Below are 26,013 nucleotides of genomic sequence, written 5' to 3' on the forward strand. Positions count from 1 at the left end.
GACAGCTTCTGTGCCTCTGCCTTACTCATCTCTGGACTCCAAGGACAGCATTACCCCGCCACACCCTGGATTCCCTGCTTCTGCTGAGGACAGGAAGGAACTCAAGCGAGCACCCTGAACCACTCAGATGCCGGGCTCCTCAGAAACTCAGCCTGCACCATGGTGACTTCAGCAGGGAGACCCTTTACTGTCGCCCGTTTGTTTGCTCCCTAGCCCTTTCTTTCACTGCCTCGGACTTCCTGTCCCCATTTCTTCTTTCAGTCCAAGGCTGGCCATGATGTTCCACAGAAACAACCTTCCTGAGGCTCGGAGCTGAACCTTGACGCTGTCACCCCTGGCCCTCTGGCTCCCTTGGTCCAGGATACACAGTCCCTGCTTTCCAGGACCACCCTGCTTCTAACCCCCTCCCATCCCTTTCTCCGATTAAAAGAAAAATTAAACCCACTAGTCTTTATTTAAGAAGCACCCAGATCTCACAGCAGGGGAACACCCGAGCTCCACTCTGGCTACAAGCAAAGGAGGGAAGTCACTGCCAAGGAGCAGAATGGGGCACCTGTGGGCGGAGAGTTCCTGAGCAAAACCCTCAGGGCTCCCCGGGGTTCTGGTTCAATTTACTTGATGGGATTATTATTATTATTTACATTTATTTGTGTGTGTGTGTGTGTGTGTGTGTGCTACCACATGAGAGTAGGTCAGAGGATAACATGGGAGTTAGTTCTCTCCTACTCTGTGAGTCCTGGAGAACTGAACCCTGGCTGTCAGGTTTAGCCACAAGTGCCTTTACCATCTGAGCCATCATCTCCTCAGCCCCGCTGACAGGATTCTTACTGTAGGCAGGCCGAGGTGATCTGATACCGAGGTTGGAGAACTTTTCTGACTCAGCAGGATTCTTGCTAAAACTGAACCAAGGGGGGGGGGGTACAAGGACACCGCCCAAGGTCAGGCTCTACACGGAGGACTCAATCTGACTCCAGTCGTGTTAAGGCCCATATCTGTCTTTCTACTAACAACATTCACTTCTCTGTCTTCAATCCAAGCATTTTAATCATGTCAGACATTCAAAAATTGCCTTTATTTCCAAAGCCTAAAAGTGTCTCTCCTCACCCCCGCCACGGGAAACCCATGTGTCTGGGAAGAGCCTCTAATTTCTCCTTCCTATGCCTGAAGCATTCTGATGGCTGGAATGCTACCCCATGGACCGGGGCAGGGCAGGTGGCTCAGAGAATCCAGGGATTGAGACAGAAGCTGATCGATGCCCCTTCAACTGGCAAAGAAAAGCCCCTCCTGAAGATGCTCCGTGCACTCTTGCGTCTTCGAGTCCCAGTCCCTCTTCTCTCTCGGTTATAGGGTATCCCAGAGTGTGAACCTGAGTCAGCTGTGGAAATATTACAGGACAATTGCAACGAATTGCCTCCGGGGCAATCCCCCTGGGCTGCCAAGGAACAACGACGCCCAGTGGTTTGGCCACCCTCCAAGACATACACAAGGCGCCCACACCACGACTCCCTCACCCCGGACTCTGCACTGGCCACCATCCAGCACCCCGCCACTAGCGGCGGCGCCTTTAAGACTCAGCGGCTCCCCCTGGCGGCCGTTCGTGCTTCCTTCTTCGGGAGCTCTGCTCCAGGCCCCCGCGTGTGCGCGAGCACCGGGGCACGGAGGGCGGGGGACGCGGCGGCGCGCGCCCCGTGGGGTCCACGCGCGCCCGAGAGGCACGCGCAGGGTGGGGGAGCCGGCGCCGCGGGAGGGCGTGCTCCTCCTCGGGCTCGAGGCACGGGTGCGGTCACGGGCCGCGGTCCCGGATCCCTGGAGCCCTCAGGCGGCGCGCGGTGCTGCGGGGCGCACGTCCCGGCGCAGGCGAGCCCCCCGGGGCGGAGGGGGCGGGGCGGCGACGGTGCGCGCCCACCCGCCGGGCCCAGCCAGTGGCGCGGCGCGCTGAGCCTCCGCCCCCGGCCACTGCCCCGCCCCGGCCCGCCCCGCCCGCCGCCCCGCCCGGTAGGACCGCGCGCTATAGCCCGCTCCGCGTCCCCGCCACCGGAGGAGGTGCCCGCACGCTCGCGGCGCGCGCCGGCCCCACACGCTCGGCCTGTGGGCAATTTCCTCCGGACCCAGGCTCCCGGGCCGAGGAGGAAGAAGATGCAGACCTTCCTGAAAGGGAAGAGAGTTGGCTACTGGCTGAGCGAGAAGAAAGTCAAGAAGCTCAATTTCCAGGCCTTCGCAGAGCTGTGCAGGTGAGGAGGGACGCGGCTTGGGAGACCCCTCGCCGCCGGAGCCCGGCTGCCCTCGGCGGGCGCGGGGCAGGCGACGGCGACCCGGGAAGGAGCAGTGCGCGCGGAGGCTGGTTCCGAGCAGCCGGGGGACCGCGGGGGGCCGCGGGCTGTGTCCGAGGGGAGCGTGGCTGCTGTGGGCGATGGACTCGGATCGCGGCTCTCAGGTGCACCGGGGTCGTGCCGGGAGCTCCCCGATCGTCCAGGGCGGCGGAACCCGGGAAATCGGGGAGTCCACGCCGTCAGTCAGAGGCTTGAGGGTACTTTTTGGACCGGTGTGTTTTTCTTCCTCCCTTTCCTTCCCCTTAGCAGGTCAGGGTACCCGCGTTTGTGTGAAGCCTACTACGTGCCTCGCGTGTGCACAGCTCCTGAAGCTGTCATTGCGTATCACCCGGTTTAAACCCAGTTGAAATGAGTAGCGATACTTGGTTTGTCTGTGTTGATTTGCTGTCTCATTAGAGCCTCGCAGTAGTCTTGCAAATCAGCCAGGGTGGTGATTCTGGGCCACGTGTCTGAGAAGAGGGACACCCATCAACAGAGAGGTGGGGTACCTGCCTGTGGTCCCAGGGTCAACGAGTGGCAGAGCATAGAGAGTGATGGGTGGACCCGTGGACCGTAGAATTGTCCTCTGCCCTCTGGGCTGACCGCCTAGTTCTCACTGTATCGATGCTTCGGTGGCAGAGACCGGGGATTTTGATAGATCTTGTTCTTAATACATTACAGAGGTGCAGAGTGTCTTGAGTCAGGGGTGCCTTGCCTCTCTGAATAGCCGCTGGTCACAGCCTCCTTACAAAAAAAAAAAAAAAAAAAGCCTAAGAGAATCCAGTCCCCTAAGCCTTCTGCAAACTCGGGGCGGAAGCCTTTTGTTAAATCATGTTTCCACTTGGTAGATTTGACTTTTGAAAATGGACTTCAGTTGTACTTTTATTTGTGATGGGCTCCCAAATCTTGGAGAATTGAGCAGTTGGTATTCCTTATCCCTTGGTGCACAGAGGTGAGTAGCAGTCTAGGCTGGCACAGAGAGGCAGGCCTGGCAGCATTACTTTGCCCCGCATAGCTGTTCGAGAGCCTGCTGCTCCCCCCTCCCCCAGGATGGGATGTACCTGTTTATAAGGGGGCCCTGGTTCTGCACCCCTTGGTCCCCTTGTGGTTTTGGAGGAGTCTCCCAGACAGGCCTCTTAGGAGAAAGCAGGCTTTTCATGGCCGGCCAGGCATTCAGTGCATCCCAGAATTCACAAGGAGATCAAGAGGAACTCAGAGCCAGAGCTTTGGAAAAGCCCAGGGCTTATGGACCAGTTTTTGAAAGGACAGTTGGACGTTTGTACCGTAAATAAACACACTGTGAGACAATGCTCTAGAGAGCAGAGAATTTTGGAGAAGCCCCTCTGACATGTTCTGGAAGTCCGGTTCTGACGTGAGGGGACCAGAGCTCCCCCTGCTGCCATATAATTCTTGGGAAATCTCAGTTCATCCTTGTACCTTGTTTATTGATAGCAGGAAGGGTCACCCTTCTACTACACCTGAGGCTTGGCCTTGACTGGCCTGTTTTACTCTGAACTTAGTAGACTACAGCAAAACAGACCTAGCTGAGGCTTAAGGGTTAAGTACTCACTGCCTGACTTGCAGTTTGGCTAGCTCTTCTCCTGGGCTCTCCTGTCTTTAAAGAGGCCAGGGGGACCCAGGGCACCCCAGGGTGTCAGCCCATTGCAGGAAAATGTTCATCAAGCCTTCATTTCTCAGGAAGGGTTGTGAATTCGAGGTCTAGTTGCCTTCCTTTGCCCCAGTATTGGCTTCAGAGAGATGGCAGAAGGTCCCCGGGCCCCTCTAGCAGTCCAGGAATGTGGGTTTTTTATTAGTATAGCCTTAGATGCTTTGTAGCTGAAGCTTAAGAAGGAAAACACCAGAGTTTTTCTGTTGCTTCGTTACTTTCAAGGCAGTGCCCCCTAGTGGCCGTACCTTTAACTAAACAACTGTTGAGATAGTGACACCCCCCCCCATCCCCTTTACTGTGTTTTGTTTATTGTGAACGCAGGAGTTGTCAGAGTGGCATCGGAGACATTGTGAACGGGCACCGTCCTGTTCCTGACATTCAGAGGCTGAAGGGCAGCGCTTCTGTACTGGCGGATGGTGACTTGTCTATGAATTTCCTGACGAAGAGGGCTGGGGATGTTGGGAAAAGACTTGAACTCTGTTCCAAATGTTTGGAGCAGTATCCGTGCAGGGAGGACTCCTAGGCTGCACTGGAATGAGTGGTTTAATGGCAGGCCTTGTAAAAAAAAATCCTATTTTGACCAGAGGAGATCGCCTCCTAGCCCTTATTTTACAGACAGGGAAGTGGATGCCAGGGGGGCAGGGTCCATACTTCTTCTTTTCTTTAAGAGCTCACAGTCCACCCTGGAGACCTTGCGACTGGCTCAGAGGGCAGAGCCTCTCCTTTCAGGCACTCCTACCTTTGTTAATGTCCAAGGGTTCAGCTGCTGCTCGCAGTCTCTAGGGACACTTTTCCTTGCAAGGTTGAGCTGTGTCCTCAGCAGCTTACACAGTCTGTTTTTCCTGAAGGGAGTGAGCAGGCCACTTCCATATCCTGGGAGGTGCCCCACCTGTCATATAGGCAGGTATAAAAGTCAACCTTTTAATTATCTGTCCTGATAGGAAGGGGCCTCTGGCTGGCCAGCAGATGAGCTTTGGACCAACTTGTTACGTTGGCCTTGTTTATTCCTGTTGCTCCGGAGTCTTCTCCCAAGCACAGGAGCGTGCTCTGGTTGCCCTTCCACCTACCTCTCTGTCCCTCACCTAGGGGTCCCTGGGGAGCCCCCTCATCCCTCCTCTCTATGGCTTTTCCAAGATGTGCAGCTGAGGTTTCAGGGGAAGTGAAGAAGAGGAGCTGGCTTGAGCCTTGGGCGTGCCCAGCTGAGGATAGCTGCCTTGGGTTTCCTTCTTTGGTGTATAAGCCTCTCCTTCGGCTCTTCTCAGTCTTTCTCCAGGGGACTGTGTTGTAGGTAGTGGAGGACCCTTTGGTGTGAGGTCGTGGTGAGCCTTGTCTGTCCTCACTGTCATTCGTGTTTGGTTTGAGACAGCACATCACTCTACCAGATCCTTCTGGTCTCAGACTCACGAGGACCATCCTTCCTCAGCCTCCTGAGTGCCAGGCTTAGAAAAGTGAGCCACCACACCCAGCTCCACTGTAGTTCTTAACGATGTGTGACGTGTGACTTAGCTCTCGCAAGCTTTCTAGTAGAAATGGGGAAACTGAGACTTGAGAACTGTGAGGACCCGTGCCGCCAGTTGGAAGGCTTCTGTGAGCCCAGCCTACTCTCTCTCCCTCCCTCTTTTCTTTTGGGTTTTTGAGACAGGGTTTCTTTGTAGCTTTGGAGCTTGTCCTGGAACTCGCTCTGTAGACCAGGCTGACTTCGAACTCACAGAGATCCTCCTATCTCTGCCTCCCGAGTGCTGGGATTAAAGGTGTGCGCCACCACCGCCCGGCTAAGCCTAAATCTGTTTATTGGAGGATGCAATCTCCCTGCTTGCCCAGTGTCTCTTCCTTGCTAAACAGGGCCTTTTTAGAGACCTTTGCAGTGTGTCTGGGAGGCTCTTATCCTTGAGAAGCCTGGAGTCCACCAGGGCTAGCTTAGTGTTTAAGAAATGTGCTTATGGGAGACATCTCAGACCAAACCATCTCAAAGTCCTTACCCACCAGGGCCCTGTTTATACAGTTCTTGGAAAGGACCCAGGAGTTTGTTGATGCTTATGTGTACCAAGCGCTTTCTGTAGTCCAGGCTAGGTATCAGGCAGTGTGTTGGAATACAGTGGTGTTCACAGGGCTTGGAATTTGGTATCGACTCTAACTTATCCTCCCCCCCCCCCTTGGAGACAAAGTCTCACTATGTAGTCTAGGCTGGCCTTAAACTTGAGTTCCTAGTAGTACTGGGGAGGCAGAGACAGGCGGATCTCTGTGAGTTCGAGGCCAGCCTGGTCTACAGAGCTAGTTCCAGGACAGACTCCAAAGCTACAGAGAAACCCTGTCTGGGGGGTGGGGAGAAAAGAAAAAGAAAAGCAAACTAAAACAAGGAAACAGAAACTTGAGTTCCTTCTGCCTTGACCTCCTCCTCAGTGCTGGGGTTACAGGTTTTCCAAGCGTACCTTGCAGTCCTTGTGTTTATGCCGGAGAATTGGACCCATGCATGACGGGCAAGTGCTGCTAAGCTACACCCCAGCCCTATTTCATTCCTTAAAACAAGGCCATCTGGAGCTCGCTCTCTGCTGGAATAGCTTAGTATTCTGGGCTGAGATTCTGGGAGATTGCAGGAGGACTGAATGAGCTGGTCTCCGGCTTGGGCTCGGCTCTTTCTCGTATGTTTCTGTGGCTGGCTCTGCCATGGTCTCAGAGCCGTGCAGGAGGGAGGCACCCTGAGTCAGGTTCACTTCCCAGCAGTACATGAAAAATGTAACCCAGCCTTGCAAATCAACCCTTTCCCCCAGCCCTTCACTGTTGACCTGCTGTGGGGGAAGACATCCAGTCTTGGATAAAATTGCCGAGGTTTCCAGGTCTGGCTTCACAATTCACCACCCATGTGATGATGCCCATTTGACTTTGTAGATTTGGTGATTTTGGATTTGGCAGTTTGCCGGCAGGGTCTGTGGTACGGGCTTACTGACCATCTTGCTAGGGGATGGGGTTGATGTAACTGAACCTCAGGTTGTTGGATCCGGTCAAGAGTGGCCCACTCTGCCTGATGGCTCTTCTTTACCACTTGGCTCTGGTTCTTACAACCCCCTTTGGCAGGCTGCTGCTGCCTCCTAGCTGGAGACTCTGAGAAAATTATGAATGTAAAGGAGGTAGTCTCATTGTGTTTTTTTTTTTTTTTTTTTTTTTTTTTTTTGGTTTGGTCATTCAGGAGAGTTCATTCTATGCGTTGTGAAAATGCCATCTTCATTAATAATCCTGTTACTATTATTAGCTAACATTCCTGGTTTTCTCCTTTTTATTATTTATTTAGGACATGAGATGCAGCTCAATTGGTAGATGGCTTACCTGCCTAGTATGCAGAGTACCTGGGTTTGATCTCCAGCACTGCATAAAATGGGGTGTTGTGGTTCATGCTCCTGTAATCACAGCACACCCAAGGTGGAGGCAGGGTGATCCGAAGTTCAAGGCCGGCCGTGTAGCATGTTCAAAGCCAGCCTGAGCTATATAGCCCTGATTGACCTAGAATTTGCTTCGTAGTTCAGGCTGGCCTCAAACTCACAGAGATCTGCCTGCCTCTGCTTCCCAGTGCTGGCATTTAAGGTGTGCACCACCATTCCTCCCCTCCCCCACACTCCTTTTTTTTTTTTTTTTTTTTGGTTTTTCGAGACAGGGTTTCTCTGTAGCTTTGGAGCCTGTCCTGGAACTCCCTTTGTAGACCAGGCTGGCCTCGAACTCACAGAGATCCACCTGCCTCTGCCTCCCGAGTGCTGGGATTAAAGGCGTGCGCCACCACCGCCCGGCGCCCCGCACTCCTTTTTAAAATACAGGCACATGCTGCAAAATTCAGAGGGCCTAAAACACATAATGAAAAGCCAGCCTGTCCTTTCTTGGCCCCGAGTTCAACTGCTCAGGGAACTCAGCAGGCTGTCTCCATGGGTGTTGATGTGACCAAAGGGACACGTGCAGTCAGCCCCCATTCTCACAGTGGTTATAATTGCTTGGTGCATGGGATTGTGTGTCTTGGAGAAATTCCACATTGCTGCTTCCTTTGGGGCTTCTGTATCGTTGCGTGTGTGTGTGTGTGTGTGTGTGCGCGCGTGTTTGTGTATTAATGGCAGTGTGGTTCAGCTCTTCAAAGAATGGACATTTTTCTTCTCTTGGGGTTGGCTTCTGCTGGCCTGGCCAGTCTGACAGTGGGTGCCCCATCCCTTGTCTGCGTGTGCATTGCCAGAGGAGTGCTGCTGGGTCAGAGGTCACAGACGCTCTACTTTTTCTTGCAGTTCTGAAGCAGTTTTACTGTTTCAGTTCCAGTGGGTGACAGGGTGGGCGGGGACACAACCCACATGTTCGCCGTGTGCACAGTGCCTGGCCAGAGGCAGGGGTGAGAAGTGCTGTTCTGAGTTCGCCTCGTGAGACTGAGGGGTTTAGCAGGCACGAGGCACAGCTGGGCTCACGACCCTGGGTGTCCCGTTCCTAATCATCAGGTCTCCCGGGCTCCACTGCTTTCCGTCACGTGAATTAGCAGGTTTGGGACGTTCTGCTGAAGCTTTGTGGTGTGGTTCCTGACTGGATGTAAGGAGGGGTTTTGTTCTTGTTCGCTGTGGTAAACAGGCTTCTGAGAGAACGCTCTGGCACATTCTTTTTAAAAAAGTAATATTCTCTTTAGAAAGCAGATCCTTCGCCGGAAGAGCCGTGTTTTGACGGCCTTCTTCCTTTCTCTTGCACCGGGTCTACCCCAGCCTTCCTTCTCAGTGCTCCTGAAGAGTGGGCCTTAGGGAGGGTGTTGGCGAGAGAAAGCGAGACCTGCTGGGCGAAGAGGCTGGTACCAGGTCACACAGTAGGCTCTGCTTTAAGGCCCATGCCCCTCCTATCAGCTGGAACTACAATCTCCTAGCAAACAGGCCCTTCCTGGGAGCTGGGAGTGAGGGTATAATTGTTTTGGAGCGGGTCTGGCCATTCCCATTGGGCTATTTGAATTTGTCTGGGGCTTTGTCTTGCCTGCTCTGAGCCTTCTCAGAAAGCAGCCTTTGTGGCCTGCACCTCCCCAGCAGGGCCTCACAGGCTGGTGTCTGGGCCCCTTATGGTGCCAAGCTGCAGACTGTGATACCCCCTCCCCCACCCCACGATACCCTCCCACCACCTGCTTTGAAGGTTCAGTAGGGTAGATCTGTCTCCGGATCGGTGAAGGTTTGAGAATCACTCCCAGGAGGGACCCCCCCCCCCCGCCGCCCGCCCCAATTCTCAGCACCTCTGTGTCTTTCTTAACCACCTCCCTGTCCAGGCCCATGCATGCTGGGTGCCACACCCTCTAAACCGCTCAGAGTGTCCCAGGGCACACCTAATGGACTCTGCTAAGCCTCCAGTTGTCCCTGGAGGGTGAGTCAGAATCCACGAGCCAAAGGCTTTCCCCGAGAGCTTCTGGGAAATACTGTTCCTCTTTCACGGCATCTGCTCTTCCGTGAGCACCCCCAACCCCACGGCTAGGCTTTGCATCTTGTCTCTTTTAAAAAAGTAGGCTCCTTGAAGGGAGAGATTTGGGGTGCCGGTAAGTACAGCAGCGCTCATGGTTACTCAGAGGAGTAAGATGGGGCCTCTGTTGATCTCTGTGGCTCAGCTGAAGCTCGTGACCCTGAAGTACTCTGGTCGGGAGGGAAGCCCCAGAGGTAGGACTTGTGGAAGGAGGAAGGGATAAGGCCTGGGTTAGCTCAACAAATTCCGAGTGTCTGCCCAGTGCACCTGTGCTGGATTCTGCTCTTTAGCCGCTGGTGCTGCGGACCTGCCAGTGAGCCCCCTCTCAGGCAAGTCACACACTGCAAGGTGCCGTGAGAGCCCGGATGCATGCAAACTGTATAGGATTATGTAGCTGAGGCCACTTAGTGCTCTGATAAGAGAAGGTGTCTCTGGGGAGGTGGTATTTAGTAAGAGGGGTTGAGAGCCCCCCCACCCCCAGGAGCCTAAAGACTCGCAGAGTGGACCGAGTCCCCTGCCTAGGAGCTACAGATCTGGCTGCTTTGGTCACGGCTGTGAGTTCCACTTGACAGAAGGGAGTTATCTAGGAAAAAGCAGGCATCTTTGGGTATAATTGCAGGCTGGTGTCCACATCCAGAGCCTGTTCCTTGAAAGTGTGATAGAAGCCATGTGGTGTGGCCGTGTGATCTTCCTACCGTCCGAAGGAGCTGCCACCGTGGTCTGGGGGCTGAGGACAGTCTGCCTCAGTTCAGCCTTTGTGTTTAGGAAATCAGGAACTGTGTGTGGGTCCAGGGGTGGGATGGGTGAGCTGACCTTGCACAGAGCCGAGGGCTGGTGGGAACCCAACTGATACTTGTGCCTTTTGGTTGTCATTTATTTGCTACTGACCAGTGCTTGCCCAGCTTGCCCAACCGAAGACATCTGGGCTGTTGTTGAGACACATATCTTCATCTTCATCATCTTCATCTAGCCTTCTCAGAAGGTGCAGCCTCTCCAGGAAAGCAGGCTGGGGATCTTCTTGTGGATGCCCTGGTGGATTCTTCTGGAAGACACAAGCTGTCATCTTCTGTTACTGGACCTCATAACAAAACTCTCACATGTAGGCAGCACTGGGCTGAGTAGGCTAAACCAAGACTGGGCAGGTCCCTACTTCTTAAGCAGAGAGTTTTTAGATGGGCACATTGGAAGCAGAGGTCGCCAGGCAGGTGATCTGTGCACATAGTCTTTGACAGTGGGATCTTGATGCCTGGGTCTCTCTGTCCCTGGTGGGTGCTCACACTAGGTCTACCATGAGCTTGAGATCATTGAGATCTGATGCCTTGCTGGCGCCCTGGGCCATCGGGGGAGAGGCAAGGAGGGTCACCAGGCAGGTTGCCACATTTTGGGAAATCCATTCTCCACACCTTTTAAGATTTCTTGCCTTTGGCTGCTAGTTTGCCTTGGAGGGCACTGGTGGGGCCGGAAGGAGATGTTCCTGTGGCCTGGCCCTGGCCACATGCAGTACCGGATATCTGAGGAACCACAGGGCTTGGGGGGCGGAGATGAGAACACAGCCCCAAGGTGTTTTCCTCTGTAGCTTCCAGAAGCTTCGCCAGCTGACTGTGTGTGGTTGGTATTCATGTGCTCCTAGACCCAAGCTGGGAAAATGGGAGGGTTGGCTTTGGGCATGTGGCTGCCAAGCCTCTGAAGGGCTGTGTTTTATATACCTCCTCTCTTCTCACTTATACACGAGCAGCTCACATTAGATCTCAGAGGCTGCTGGGAACCTACGCAGACCTGGCGTGATCATAGATGGAAAACCGACTCTCCCAGGTGCGTGGTGCATCTGTGTTTGCTAGATGAAAATTTAGATTCAGGGAGAGTCGGGATTCCCCCTTGGGGCTGGTTGACTCTTGAAACCACATTGCTTCCACTCCGCCCGGTCACCTTGCCTGAAACACAACATCTATTCATCCACCATCCACTCCACTCGGTTGTGAGCTGAGCATCCTGGGTGTGCATTTGCTCTCCCAGAGGGTGGTAGGCGGTGGGGAGACGGCACTGAGTTCTGAACTCAAGGCTTGGCCAGCTGGCTGTGGTGACTGCTTGCTATTTCTCCTCCCTGCCTCTGCTCCTGCTCCAGGGCTGGCGAGTATGGCAGGTGCTTAGTGAGGGAAAGATAGAGCCCTTTCCTAGGACTAGACAAGAGGCCTGCAGACAGGCAGCCCTCACTCCTGCAGGCTTTTTCTGGCGGTGTTGTCCACTGTTTTCCAGGGGGGGCTGAGGGTGGCAGGTGGGTACCAGGGTCAAGGAGGCCTCTTCCTTGGTTTCACTTTCATTTCTCTCCTGCCATTGCTGTTTGCACCCAGCCGCCAGGCCCGGGCTGTGGGGGTGAGGGAACATCGGGACAAATGCGACCTAGTGTCCAGGGCTCTCTTCTCTCTGGAGTAGATCTGGGGATGGGCCTGACGTCCTAGGGACCCATAGCTACCTCTGCATAGCAGCCACCCCTGGGGTCAAGACGGCTGAGTGAGTCCTTTTAGGGCCATTGTTTGGCCACAGCGTGCCAGGCTTGGGGCCTCTTAGGACCTGGGATCGGGGTTTCTTTACAGGAATAAAGCTTTATGGGCCTGTTGGTGTCTGGCTGGATGAATTCCTTATTGCCCTGCACGTCCCTGTCTGTCTTTGGGACGTGGAGAGGAGTCTCCGAAGGATGGAGTAGTTAGCCCTGTTCTAGAGTCAGCAGGCAGGGAGCTCAGATTCGAGCCTATCTGGGCTGATGCTACAGCTTAAAGATTTTGCCGGGGGACTGGAGAGATGGCCCAGAGGTTAAGAGCACTTAATGTTCTTCCAGAGGACCCGGGTTCAATTCCCAATACCCACATGGCAGCTCACAACTGTCTGTAACTCCTGTTCCAGGGGATGTCACACCCTCACACGACCATTCATGTGGGCAAAGCACCAATGCACATAAAATAAAAAAAATAAAAATTATTTAAAAAAAAGATTTTTCCAGGTGGTGGTGGGGCACACATTTAATCCCAGCACTCAGGAGGCAGAAACAGGTAGATCTCTGAGTTCAAGGCTAGCCTGATTTACAGAGTGAGTTCCAGGACAGGCTCCAAAGCTACAGAGAAACCCTGACTTGAAAACAAACAAACAAAATTATTAGGTTTCTAATATTCATCATGGGATTCCCAGGGCCTGTTGCCTCCATCCTGGGGCAAGCCTGGATGGTGATGTAACCCTTTCCTCACCTTCAACCAAACTCAGCCACATGATAGTCTGTGTTCAAGGAGGTTTGGGTACCCAGTCACTTTAAATCTCTAGGGGAAGGCTGAAGCTGTGGACTGGTTAGAGAGGCCCACTTCCAGCTCTGACTTTTGAAAATCTGCAGGTGCCCAGTTGGTGGGGTGTGGTTCTTTCTTGGGGTGGTAGAGCTGTCATGGGCTGCATAGAGTGCATGGGGTCAGAAGATCTTCCTGTTAAAGCCACGGGAGCTGAGCTTCCTGGACACATGGCAGCTCTACAGAGCCTTGCCTTGCTTACTGCCGTATGAATGGATGTTCACAATGCCATCCATTGCTCTCCATCTCTGCGGAAATAGGCTCAGAAGGATCCCTTTCTGGGGTTTCATGGTTGGTCCCTCCAGTGTGTGAAATTTGAATGTCAGTATTGGCAACTCCATAGCCCACATCCTTGGCTATACATTGCTTGCCAGAGGGTGCCAGGTGCTGATTCACCTGCACTCACTCTGATGAGGGTGCTGGGTCTGCCAAGGAGCCCTGCTAGCTGTCTGACGGACTGTCCTGTGGTGCCGAGTGTGTCTGCCCTGTTTGTAAATGCTGTTTTAAACTTTGGCCTGGGTAGATCCCAGTGTCCTTACCTGCCATGCCCTGAGCTCTTCTGCACAAGGCTACGAGATCCACTCTTCTTGTTAACTTCTCTTCATGTGTTTTTTTGGAGGCCAATTTTGGGGACCCTGGAACTGTATCCACTCGAGCTAGATCCTTAGAAGGTTTGTGAAACCGTTTACAAAGGTCTCCCAAATCTGGCAGTCTCTTGGGACTATTTCTTTGGGAGGGCAGTTCCTGGGCCTCAGAGGGGTGGCTGAGGGATTCCTATGTGTGTTTCTTTGGGACAGATGGCGTGGGTGGGTGAGGGCACCTTCTGGCCAGCCTCAGTCAGTGGGAACTGTTACACACAAGCTGACCCGAGACAGTGACTGCTTCCTGGAGCTTTAGCTCCAGTATCCTTGGAAGGAAGAAAAGATGGGACAAGGGAGGGCTGTAGCCTCAGAGGCGTCTTGGCTCGGTTCCTGTCAGACCAGGGGACAGTGGGCAGCTTGCTCCTTGGGGATCGCAGCCCCGGTGTTCCTCCTCGCTAGGTGACTCGGCTGTGCTTCAGTCCTCTCTGGGCCTTCATTTCCTCCCTTGGTTGGACTTGCTCCTGGTACCTGTGCCTCAGAGGTATTCAGTACGTATAGACTTCCCTCCTCTCTCTAGTAGGCCATCGACTAGCCCCTCAGGCAGGTGCTTCACACGTGTTTAGGTAACCTCCTTCTGCAGGGAGAAGGGTGCTTCGAGATAGAGGAATATGGTTTAAGACCTTTGAGCTATGAAGGTTTTGGCAGATGCAAGCTCAAAGGGGCTTCGTCTCTACAGCTCTGGAGCCCTCAAGTATCCCTCTTTTGACCTGAACAATGCTCAGTCAGGGTTAGTTCTGTTTTTGGCCATTGCTGGGGGATGGAGAGCTGGATGAGCCGGTGGTTTTCTCTGGGTACCTAAAAGGTCATACCCCAACCTGATCCAGCCTCTTAAAGGTCATTGACTGAAGGAGGTTCCCCATCAATTGATGAGTTATTTTTGTTGATGTTCTCAAGGTGAGTGGTATCCCTTGCCTCAATCCCTTGCCTTTCTTTTGGCCTTGCTGGGGATTCTTTTTTTTTTTTTTTTGCTTTCTTCAAGACAGGGTTTCTCTGTGGTTTTGGAGCCTGTCCTGGAACTAGCTCTTGTAGACCAGGCTGGTCTCGAACTCACAGAGATCCGCCTGCCTCTGCCTCCCAAGTGCTGGGATTAAAGGCGTGCACCACCGCCCGGCTGGGGATTCTTTTTGATTTTGGTGTGTTCTCATGGGCAGGGAGGATGTGGCCGGTTCTGTGGGTGCCTCGAACCAATAAGTATGGTGAGTTGTGGGGATGGGGTGATGGTCTAAGGCGCAAGTTGATAGTATGGCCAGTCTTGTAAGCTGAAGGGTGGATCGGTTCTGAAAGAAACCTGGGTGCTGTCTGGGTCCTGTGCTAAGGGGGATGTGCTGGCTCTTGCGGTATTTGATTCATGGAGAATCTGCCTTCAGGTATATGTGAGTCCAGGACCTTAAGTGATGGTCCTTGCAGCCTGCCCCCTGTCTGTTTCCCCGCTGTTATCTACCTCGTTAAATCTCAGGCCCACACGTGGTGTGAGGTGAATCCGCACAGCTGGCTTCTAGTTTGTACAGAGAGTTGGACTGAGTTCCTTAGTGTGTTTCCTCATTTGTCCCATGTCACAACCCTGTGAAAGCCGTGTTTTCAGTACCCTAGTTTCCTCATTGAACTTGCCTGGGGTCACAGAGCTTGTGGGTGTTGGAACTGGCTCAAAGTTGACCTTGCCAACTCTAGGGCCCCACTGGGTCCTCAGACCCAAGTTCACAGGGATGGGGATTCATTGTGACCTATCCTCCTGAGCAATACACTGTGTCTGAACCAGGCCTTCACCTAAGGAGTGATGTGTGCTGGGGGTTGGAGATGGGACATTCCCGCCATAAGGTCTTAGTGGTGACAAGGTGACCCCCCAAAGAAGCTGCTCTTCCTAGAGGCAGTGAGATGAGGTGGCAGCCAGGTGGGGGAAGGGACTCTCTGTTTCTGGGGTTCAGTTGCCAGCCATGTGAGGACAAGGACTATTATATCAGGTCTGGGCTGTGGAAACCCCGGGTGAGGGCCTGGTATTTCACACACACTGTCTAGAGCCAGGACACTTCCTAAGGGGAAAAGGGTGAGCGCCCCCAAAATCAGAGCCCAAAACAGAGCCTCAGGACTGGCCACTTGTGTCTTTAAATAGCCTGGTCCTGGTTTGTTCTATTGTCAGTCTACACAGATATGTCCAAGGAGTTGGGGTCCAAGGCTGGTGGGTGGACATCCTTGGAGAAGGGCTGGTATCCTCCTGCCAAGCTCACAGGGTCTCTGGGAGGCTTCCCCACACCTCAGAGTGCAGGAAGAGGTTGCTGTGTGGACCTTGGGGTGTTGGCACTGAAGTGTTTTGGAGTGAAACAGTCCATGTGTTCTGTAAACACATCGGCCTCTTGCCATTTGGCTATACTCTGCTTGGGGAGAGTTGAGCTGTCTATCTGCCAGGATCCCTGAGGATCTTGTGAGCCAGGAGCAGCTGTGACCAATCAATTGGGTCATTGGATCCAGAGGGATTGCTGGTCTAAGAGGAGGGGACCTTGACCTGTCCGGGCCTCAGCTCCAGTGATGTGTCAACCCAGTCCAGGTGACTTGCTACTGAACAAATCCCATGGGAGCTGTAGGAGGCCCCTCTGGGGACATTTCTACCCAGAAAAGTGGAGGCAGTGGTCACCAGGCTGCTGCTGGCCACAGACCCCAGCTGTCTCCCCACCCTTGTGAGGGTGAACAGGTAGCAGGACAGATGCTTAGTCCAATGGGGCCTGGCCAGGGTTTGAGGCCTCATGGTCCTTCCTGGAGCCAGGGGAAGAGAAGACCTGTTTGGAGTCCATCCAAGGCTTGCTCAACCCCTATTGGGTGTTTCCACTGGGTGGCCCGGATTCCTAGGTGTGAACCTTTGTAGAACAGCCAGGTTCCACAGCTATGTGGAGGATGTGCTGCAGAAACTCTGAAAAGAAGGGCTGTCCAGCCCTCCTCGCCACGGTCACCACGGACATCAGGACTTGCCTGACCTTTGTCCGTCCACTGGGAAGAATCCTCTTGGGCCTTGAGCTGCCCAGGGAAGCAGAAACTGGGGTCAGAGCTCAGCCCACTCCGCGTCTGGCTGTGTGGGGTGTCACAGGTCCCCTGTGAGGATCCAGCTCAAAGGTCCTGGGAAGTGAGTTTTCCTTCTACAAAGCTTCTCTTAGCTGTGGCAGCCTGAACAACCAAAGAACCTCAGGGCAGGACCAGCCCTGACTTAGGAGGCCATGGGAGGTCATGAAGAAGTCATGGGAGGTCATGAAGAGGGTCGTTGGTTAATCAGCTGATGAAGTCAGAGCTCTGGAAACTGAAACCAGGCTCGGTAAGTCGGTGCCTTGACCCATGCAATTCTGAGAAGGCTTTGGGGCCTGGCCCTGGCTCAGGCAGACTGTGGGAGACAGCCCACAACCTTGGTTAAAAGGTCCTACCCGCAAAGAAAGAGAGATGGAGTGGGGGATGGCACACTGACAAACCACCAGAAGTTAGGTGTGGTAGTCCGTGCAGTAACCCTAACGCTGGGGAGGCTGAAACAGGAGCATCTCCAGTTCAAGGCCAGCCTGGACGATATAGTGAGACCCTGTCTCACATGAAAAAAAGAGCAAGCAAGAGAGCAAGCGAGGGAGGGAGAGAGGGAGGGAGGGAGGGAGGGAGGGAGAGAGAGAGAGAGAGAGAGAACAAACTACCGATGCTCCCCAATCAAATGGCACCAAGGTCTTGCGGGTAAAGTGGGTCCCCTTACACTAAACCGGTTCCCAGAGGCAGTTGTGTTGCTACTGTGTGTGTTTGTGTCCTCAGACCTGTTCTTTGTTTTTAGAAGCAAACATGAAAATGGACACACATGTACTCATGTAGGCAACTGAGGCTCTTTTACGTTTTTTTCTCTGCGTTGACTTTGAATTGTCGCTGTTTAGGAAATAATGCCAGAAGACAGGTTACCTTTGCTATCCTTGGGCAACACTGGGCTCTTGTTGGTCTCCTTCAGAGGCTAGACCTCCCCCAGGACTCACAGTGACCCTTTCCCCTTGTTTTAGCCAGCTTTGACTCCTGTAACAAATACCACAGCCTTGGGACTTCAGATAGATTTTGTTGACCCGCTCAGAGACTAGAAGTGCGGGGAATGCTTGCCGAGCTGGCTCCCGATGAGGGCTTTCTTCCTAGCTATAAAGGCGCTAATCCCATGTGGGAGCCCCATTCTTATGATCTCAGCTAAACCTAATTCCCTGAGATCTGTCCCCAAATATTGTCTCATTGAAGAGTGAGGTTTCAACTTGTATGAGTTCTTCGGAAAGACACAGCCTTCAATGTGATCCCGCACTGCAGAGGGGCTCCACAGCCTGAGCTGGTGCCCTCCTTCATCAGGCTGGGAGGGGCTTCAGGGTCTGGCCTTCACATCAAATGGGTTTCAGCTTCCAGCTGTGGGGCATTTGGGGATGAGGAGGCTCCCACCGAGTTGATGGAGGTGGGTTCTAGCGTAGTGAATGGTATGATTCTGATTTATTCTCATCTAAACTTTTTTTTTTCCCCTAGCTGAAAGTGCATTTGAAGGCTGATTGCTATTGTCCATCTCAAGATTGGTCTAGGGCAGGTGGCTGGTGTGGCCCTTAAGCAGGAGGGGCCTGATCTTGGGCCATGACTCTCTCCTGATGTATGTTAGGGTGGGGAGCTGAGACCCGTGGAGGGTTGAGAGGGCCCAGGAGGGACCTCATGTGGTTGGTTGGTGAAGGCCCAGCAAGGCTGACTTCCTCAGTGCCCCTTCCCCGTTTCAGCAATGCTTCCTCCTCCCATTTGCTTGTGAGGCCCTGGCTTGCCCTGAACCCCAGTTGAAGGAGACAGACAGGTGTCATCTCCTCCCTGAAAAGAGCCTTCTGCAGACAGCATCAAACCAAAATCTGAAGAGACTTCTCCCCCACGCCTGCCTGCATGTCTTTCTTGTGTGTTCTTTTTGGTATGTGCTTGTCCTGGACGCCAAGCCATTGTGCTTGTAGCATTTTGGTTTCTGATTTCTACACCTGTCAGTGTAGTGTAAACAGAGTCCATATTTATACTTTACACTGTCTGTAACCCTGTCTTGCTCCCCTGACCTCTTCTCTCTTCCTCCCGCCCTCTCCTTTTGGTGTTGCTTCTGGCACATTAAGCATACGGTCTCTAATAGAGAATGTCTTGGTGACCAGAGATCTACTGGCCTCCCACTGAGCACAGCCCCCAGGCCCATAGAATTGTCTTAAAAATTTTATTTTGGGGGCTAGGTATTGTAGACTTAGGAGGGAGAGAGGCAGGTGGATCTCTATGAGTTCCAACCTGGTCTACATAGTGAATTGGATCCAGAGGGATTGCTGGTCTAAGGGTGACCTTTACCTATCCCGGCCTCAGCTCCAGTGATGTGTCAACCTGGTCCTGGCGTCTTGATACTGAACAAGTCCCATGGGAGCTGTAGGAGGCCCCTCTGGGGACATTTCTACCTGGAAAAGCGGAGACAGTGGTCACCAGGCTGCTGCTGGCCACATAGCCGGGGCTACATAGTGAGTTCCAGGCTAACCAGAGCTACATACAGAATGAGACCCTGTCTCAAAACCAAACAAAAACCAGCCTAACAAACAGAAGTTTTATTTTGGTCAATTTTTATTATAAAAATTTCTAGGGGCTGGAGAGATGGCTCAGAGGTTAAGAGCACTGGCTGCTCTTCAGGAGGTCCTGAGTTCAATTCCCAGCAACCACATGGTGGCTCACAACCATCTATAATGAGATCTGGTGCCCTCTTCTGGCCTGCAGTCATACATGGAGTCTGAACACTGTGTACATAATAAATAAATCTTTAAAAAAAAAAAAAATTTCTAACAGCCAGGCAGTGGTAGCACACACTCTTAATCCCAGCATTTGGGAGGCAGAGGCAGGCGGATCTCTGTGAGCTCGAGGCCAGCCTGGTCTACAAAGCGAGTTCCAGGACAGGCTTCAAAGCTATAGTGAAACCCTGTCTTGAAAAACTTAAAAAAGAAATTCTAACCAATAATAGAAAGATGAATAAAATCGGCACTGTTCCTCACTTCCCCCTTTAGTCTCTAGCAGGTGCTAACTTATGCCTGTTTTTATTTTATTGCTGTAGTATATTTGAGCAAATCCTGACGCCTAATTTTATATATAAATTTTTTTTTTTGTGAGAAAGTATAAAACTTCCCAAAGGATAAAGTTCAGTAGAGAATGGCTATTTCTAACTGCTATAGAGAGGATCTACTTATTGCCTGTATTAGGCTTTGTTGAGCTGTAATCTTATTATTGAGTTTTTAGGGTTCTTATTGTTTTCTTGCCAAGGTAGATAACAGTACACACACATCACTATGATTCAAGTATCTTCCTTCATTTTATGATTCCTTTTAGTTAAATAAAGAAGATTGCTGGGTGGTGGTGGCACACACCTTAAATCCCAGCACTAAGGAAACAGAGGCAGGCTGCTGAGTTTGAGGCCAGCCTGGTCTACAGAGAAAGTCCCAGGACATCTGGGGCTACATAGGGAAACCCTGTCTTTTTTTTTTTTGGTTTTTCGAGACAGGGTTTCTCTGTAGCTTTGGAGCCTGTCCTGGAACTCCCTTTGTAGACCAGGCTGGCCTCGAACTCACAGAGATCCGCCTGCCTCTGCCTCCCAAGTGCTGGGATTAAAGGCGTGTGCCACCACCGCCCGGCAGGGAAACCCTGTCTTGATGAAGAAAAAAAGATTTATGTTTTTAATTATGTATACGTGTCTGTGTCTGAGTGGGTGTGCACACATGGAAACAGGCGTCTGTGGAGGACAGAGTCATGAGTGTCCCGTGGAGCTGCAGGTGGTTGTGAATCTATCTGTCTGCAGCTTTACTCTGGAGGCAGGTGGAGCAGAGAACAACAAGACTGTCGAGAAGTTAAGGGGGAGCCTCGGCTGGGACCAGGAAATGGACAACAGAGATAGGAGTCCGGGGGCAGTCCCCACTGCAGTCAAGGAAGGCCTTTCCAAGGACTGGAGTTCTGGTTGCTCTCTGCGCAGTGGGAGAGGAATTAGCTTCAAAAAGGCTGGGATGGGGCATCCCAAGCCTCAAATAAGTTCTAAAGCCCTGAGCTATGTCAGGGGAGCTGGGAGCTTGTGGGGGATGAGGTGATGTGGTTGGAACAAGGTCTGTGAGAGGGAGGGCCCTGGAAAGGCCGGCAGGGGTCAGTGCTTAGATTTCAGACCATGGAGTACCTGAAGGGCAGAGCAGCTAACCCTATGAAACTGGGGTGCCCAGGCCCTGTGCGTGCTATCCCTTGGGATAGTAGATGTCACATGAAAAGTCTCTCAGCGTCCTTGGTCCTGTGCACCCTCAGTGGGTGGTGCTGTCCTGGAGCTGGCCTCTCTCTAAGTGGGTGGAAAAGCCCCCTCTCAAAGCAGCCTGGGCTCCAGCAGCCAGGAACCTGGGTGTGTACTTGACTTTTACACTCCCACAAAGCTGTGGCCTGCTGCACTTCTTTGAGCTTCCCCGAGCCTCAGTTTCTACATCTGGAGCATTAGAAAAGCCCTTCTGTTTTAGTCGCTGGTCTGTTGCTGTGAAGAGACACCGTGACCAGGATACCTCTTACGAACTTAGCTATTTTCAGTTTTCGCGAAGCTGTTGTGAATTGGTCCCCCTTGCCTCCGTTTCTTTCTTAACAAGTTCATTATTGGTATGTTGAAAAACTATTGGTTTTTCATATGTTGAATGTTTATCGTTACTTTGATGAAATATGTATCAGATGTAAGAACTTTTTGGTGGAATTACCAGGATCTTTTAACCAGGATCATGTTATCCACAAACAGTGGTTCTTTGACTTCTTCCTTTCTCTCTTACATCTGTTTGTTTGTTTGGTCATTGCTCTAGCCAAGACTGTGAGCACTATACTGAGCAGCCGTGGTGTGAGTGGGTAGAGGGCACATGGGAATACATTTAGGTCTTTCTCACTAGCACAAAGTTAACTCTAGTGTTGACAGCCTACCTTTATAAGGCTAAGATATGGCCTTTTCTGCTTCTAGTTTCTTGTGGGCTTTCATTAGAGAGTGAACTTGCCAAAGTCTCTGTGTCTGTTGAGATGACCATGTGATTTATATGTTTATTAATTTATCTTTCTGAGACAGGATCTCACTATGTGTTCAGACTGGCTTAGAACTCATAGTGATCCTCCTGCCTCAGCCTCCCATGTGCTAAAATTATATAGGCCTGTGCCCCAATGCCAGGAATTAATAAGCTCTTGAATATGATTTGCAAGAAGGTCACTGAGGATTTTTGCATATGTAATCTTTGGGGATATTAATTAATCCTATAGTTTTCTATTTTCGCTGTGTCCTTACCTGGTTTTGGTATCACGGTCGTAGTGGCTTCACAGCTGAGCTTCATAGTGCTCCTTCCCTTTCTGTTCTGTTGAACAGTTTGAATGGTATCGGTATTAGCTTGTGATCATGAACTCCCACCCCTCGCTGAAGAGCTATGGGTAATTGATAGGCTGTGGGAGGACGGAGAGTTAGTTTGCTTTAAGGGTATGGTACCTGATAGGGCAAACATACTTTGGTGGCTGGCCACACACCCAAGACTACATAGCTAGGACTAGCTGAATACAATGCAGTGGTGTTGGAATGGGGTAGATCTGGAGGAGCTGAAGGAGGGGCATGAGTATGACCAAAATACAGTGAATGAAATTCTCAGAGAATTTATTTATTTATTTTTTTCTAAAATTTATTTTCTGCACGTTGGTGTTTTGACTGGATGTATATGTGAGGGTGTCAGGTCCCCTGGAACTGAAGTTACAGACCGTTGTGAGCTGACATGTGGTTGCTGGGAGTTGAACCTGGGCCCTCTGGAAGAACAGCCAGTGCTCTTAACCTCTGAGCCACCTCTCCAGCTTCCTCTCAGAGAATTTATAGTGATTTATAGTATTCCACTCCTGGTACCAACTTCTGTCTTAGCCATTGTCCTATTGCTGTGAAGAGACCATGATCAAAGCAGCTCTTAAAAAGAAAGCATTTAATTGGGGCCTGGCTTACAGTTTCAGAGGCTTAGTCTCTTATCATCATGGCAGGGAGTGTGGCAGGCATGCGGACAGACATGGTGCTGGAAAAAGAGTAACTAAGAGTTCTTCATCCTGATCTACAAGCAGCAGGGAGAAGAGACACTGAGCCTGCCATGGGCACTTAAAACCTCACACCCAGGGGCAACCTTCCTCTAACAAGGCGGCAGTTCCTAATCCCCTAGTCCTTTCCAACGTTCATCCACTCGCTGGTGGCTAAGCATTCAAATACAGGAGCCTATGGAAGCCATTCTTTGAGTTGTTGTTGTTGTTTTTGGAGACAGGGTTTTTCTGTGTAACTCTGGCTGTCCTGGAACTCTCTGTAGACCAAACTGGCCTCAAACTCACAGAGATCCACCCGCCTCTGCACCCTGAGTGCTGGGATTAAAGGCGTGTGATATACTGCCCAGCTACAGCTTCTTAATGCATACAGTGGAGTTGATAGGCTTAAAGCCCCAAAACTTACTGCCTTGATCACAAGGAACTAGTGCACCGTTGAGTCCTCTTCCTGAATGTGGGTGTTACATAATATTTGACAAAGGGCATGGAGTCTGGAGGTGGCTTCCTGTCATGGAACCTGACTGCCCTGCTGTGGTCAGGATAGAGATAAAGCAGTCCTTGTATCTCAGGTCCAGTATGAGACCAGTTGAAATGTCCCTGGATAAGCCTGTTTTAGGAGCTGTGTCTCCTGGCTAGCTGTGGCATTCACAGGCTGGCCCTGGGGCTGCCCCAGACTCCCTAGTTGGCCCATGTTAATTTCTGGGCAGATGACGTTGGGGGCAGGTGATGTTGGGGATGTAGTTTAATATTGGTTTTCTTTCTTTCTTCCAGAAGTTGCTTGACCATCTCAGATCCTAACTTGCTCCGCTCCCCCAGGGGACTGTCCTCAGGGAGAGTTAGCCCTCTCCTCCACAATTGAGGAAGTAAGGCTTCTCAGAGGAGTTGAGTGACCTCTGTTGGCCCCTAACTCCCATCCCACCCCATGCAGGGAAGGTGAGCTGGCAGGAGTATCCCAAAACAAGGAAAATTTGAGTCTGCTTGGAGCTTAGCTTTTGGGGCAAGTGTTGGAGTGAGCCCGTTACTCACCACCACGGTTGTGGTCATCGTGGGCCTGGGGCTTTGTCCTGTGAAGAAGGTTGCAAGCCCGGAAAGCCTGTTGCCCCTGGAGGGCAGCTGAGGAGACAGCAGGACCGGGGATGCGTCTCTGCTGTGTGTGGCTCGGGCAGTGAAGTCTAGATGTTGAAGTGGCTGCCGAGATGGACTGAGGTTACTCAGGGTATTGTCCAGGCAGGCTCCCTTAGTACTCAGAGTTCATGAGAGCTACAGAGTAGCCCCACACCTCCTGCATAGTGTCCCCACACCTAACGTCCACTGGCCCAGTGCCGCGACTGGAGGATAGGACTGACATTGCCACACTGAGGTCTGTGTGCTCCGGTCCATGCTGAGAAGCCCAGAGTGGCGTTTTCCTACCCTTCAGAACCCAACAAGGACCCAGTATGATGACACCATGGATTTGGATTTGGTCAGACCTAGGCTGCATCTGTCGCACAAATTCTAGTTGGTCTTAATAATAAAACCCAGAGTCATATAGAGGAGCTAATGCTGAAGACCAGAGAATCGGAGAGAACTAGAGAGTTCTTTTATCAATGCTCAGACCTAAGGGGTAATCTTGTCTTCAGACTGCACGGAGCTCCTGTCTCCTCCCGCCTTAGAGTCCTCTCTCCACCCAGCCATGCACTCCTGTCTCCACCTCCTCAGTTCTGGGATTAAAGGCGTGGGATCCCAGCTGCCGGGATCACCTTTGTATGAACTGTTTCTCTTTCAGACAGATTCAACCTTGTGCAGCCCAGGGTGGACTAGAACTCACAGAGCTCCCTCTGCCTCTGTCTCCTGAGTCCTGGGATTAAAGGTGCGTGCCGCCACTGCCCGGCCTCTAGAGGCTTAGCTCTGCTCTCTGATCTTCCAGCAAGCTCTATTTGTTAAAACACAAACAGAATACCACTATATGCATCCGTCTGCTTGTCTGAGCTGATGGCTGCTTAGTCTTCACTTTCTGCATCTGAGGACCAGTGACTCCTCTTGTGGAAGCAGAGTGGGAGGGGCTGGTGGCCCTGAGTGGTCGCTCCTTTATCTGTCAGTCCTCGTTCAGCCTCCACCCGCGTCTTGAGCTATCTACCTCTAGCATACCCATTTTTCAGATGGAGGGACCGAGGCATAGAGCACAACCTGGCTGTAGGAGGCAGGTGGTTGGGGAGGCTGCCCTTCTTATGGTCTGGTGGCTGGTAGCATTTAAACACGTGAGGAAGGGAACAGGAGGAAGAAGGAAGATTGCCAGGTGCTATGTAGGGAAAGTCCTAAGCTGGATGTGTGTTTCTCCTCAACTGGTGGTGCTTTTCTGGGGCCACTGGAAGCACTGGTCTGGGTGCCACCTGGCCCTGGCCGGCTTTATTGGCTCCGTTCTTTCTGTCCGCAGGGCAGGGCTTGGGCTGCTGGTAAAACATTTTTTGGGCCGATGCTGTAATCACTCTGCAAGGACACTTGCAATTATATCTGCATTTGGGAAGCTAATTTTCAAGAGCTTTTTTTTCCCCCTTCCTAATTATGTGCAATCAGCCAACCAGTGCTCTTGGGATCCTCTATCCTTCGGCTGAGAGACACCTGCTTTTCTCTTCCTGCCTTCCCTTCCAGCTCTGGGCTGCCAGGACACCACAGAGAGGAGAGACACAAGTAGGAAGGAGAATGGGGCCAGCTCTGGCACAGCTCCAGGTTGGAGGCTGCTGTCTGTCTTCCACAGTAGGCAGAAGCTGATGGCGGAGCAGCTGATGGCAGGTGACTTCTTAGTTTGGATACTGGGCGGCAAGTGACAGCAAACCCAGTTCAAATGAGTTTAAGGCAGAAGGCGAATTCCTGGATTCATGCAGTCTAGCCATAAAAGGACTGGCTCCTAAGGCCTCAAATTGCTACTTCTGTCCTTCCCTACTGTGGCCCAGCCACTGGGGATCTTTTCTTGGGTTCAGACTCCGCTACCAGCAGCTCTCTCCACCGCTGGATCCTCCTGGTTTTGGAAGCTGGTGCAGCCCCGCTCCAGTCTCTCCTGGTCCTACTCTTGTGCTTATTTCAGGGTTTCGGGGCTTGCGTGCTTACCTGCTGTTTTCACGGTTAGGTTCCATTGGTGGAACTACCCGGCACCTGGTCAGTCTTCAGAAGCACGGAAAACGTGAATGGTTGAATGAGATGATCTTAGTAGAAGGGGGCTGAAGGGAAAGCCAGCAATCATCCGGAGGACTTTATTTTGAGTAATCGAAGGTAATCCATCTGTTGTGAATTAGCCCCACGGCTCCCTCTTGTGCTGGCTTCTGACATCTGGGGTCATTTTTGCACACCCACCAGCTTCCTGAGTGGGTTGCAAGTCACAGCTGACCGTGGCGTGGTCCTTAATGGAAGAGGTAGGTCTGGAGCAGGCCTCTGGCTGATGGCTTCCGCAGGCTCCTGGGCTCCGTGGTAGCCCCACTCCTGCACCCTTTGAGGGGTCCTTTCTGGGACAGGATTTACCGGTCGATAGGAAAGGGGTGTGTCTGCCGTTGGAGTAAAATATAGGCAGGTGGTCAGTGTGT

The 26,013-nt window shown here is 52.1% G+C and overlaps 1 protein-coding gene across 2 annotated transcripts in view; it reads left to right on the forward strand.

Annotated features, from left to right (window-relative positions):
- Positions 1-1,999: 1,999 nt before the first annotated feature.
- Positions 2,000-26,013, forward strand: part of Itpk1 (inositol-tetrakisphosphate 1-kinase) — a 137,577-nt gene continuing 113,563 nt past the window's right edge. For both annotated transcript variants that reach the window (XM_057783164.1, XM_057783165.1), the window contains exon 1: positions 2,000-2,231. In XM_057783164.1, the coding sequence (XP_057639147.1) occupies positions 2,137-2,231 (95 nt within the window). In that variant the 5' untranslated portion in view covers positions 2,000-2,136. The remainder of the gene's footprint in view (positions 2,232-26,013) is intronic.

This window comes from Chionomys nivalis, chromosome 10 (assembly GCF_950005125.1).
Source record: "Chionomys nivalis chromosome 10, mChiNiv1.1, whole genome shotgun sequence".
NCBI classification, from domain to species: Eukaryota; Metazoa; Chordata; class Mammalia; order Rodentia; family Cricetidae; genus Chionomys; species Chionomys nivalis.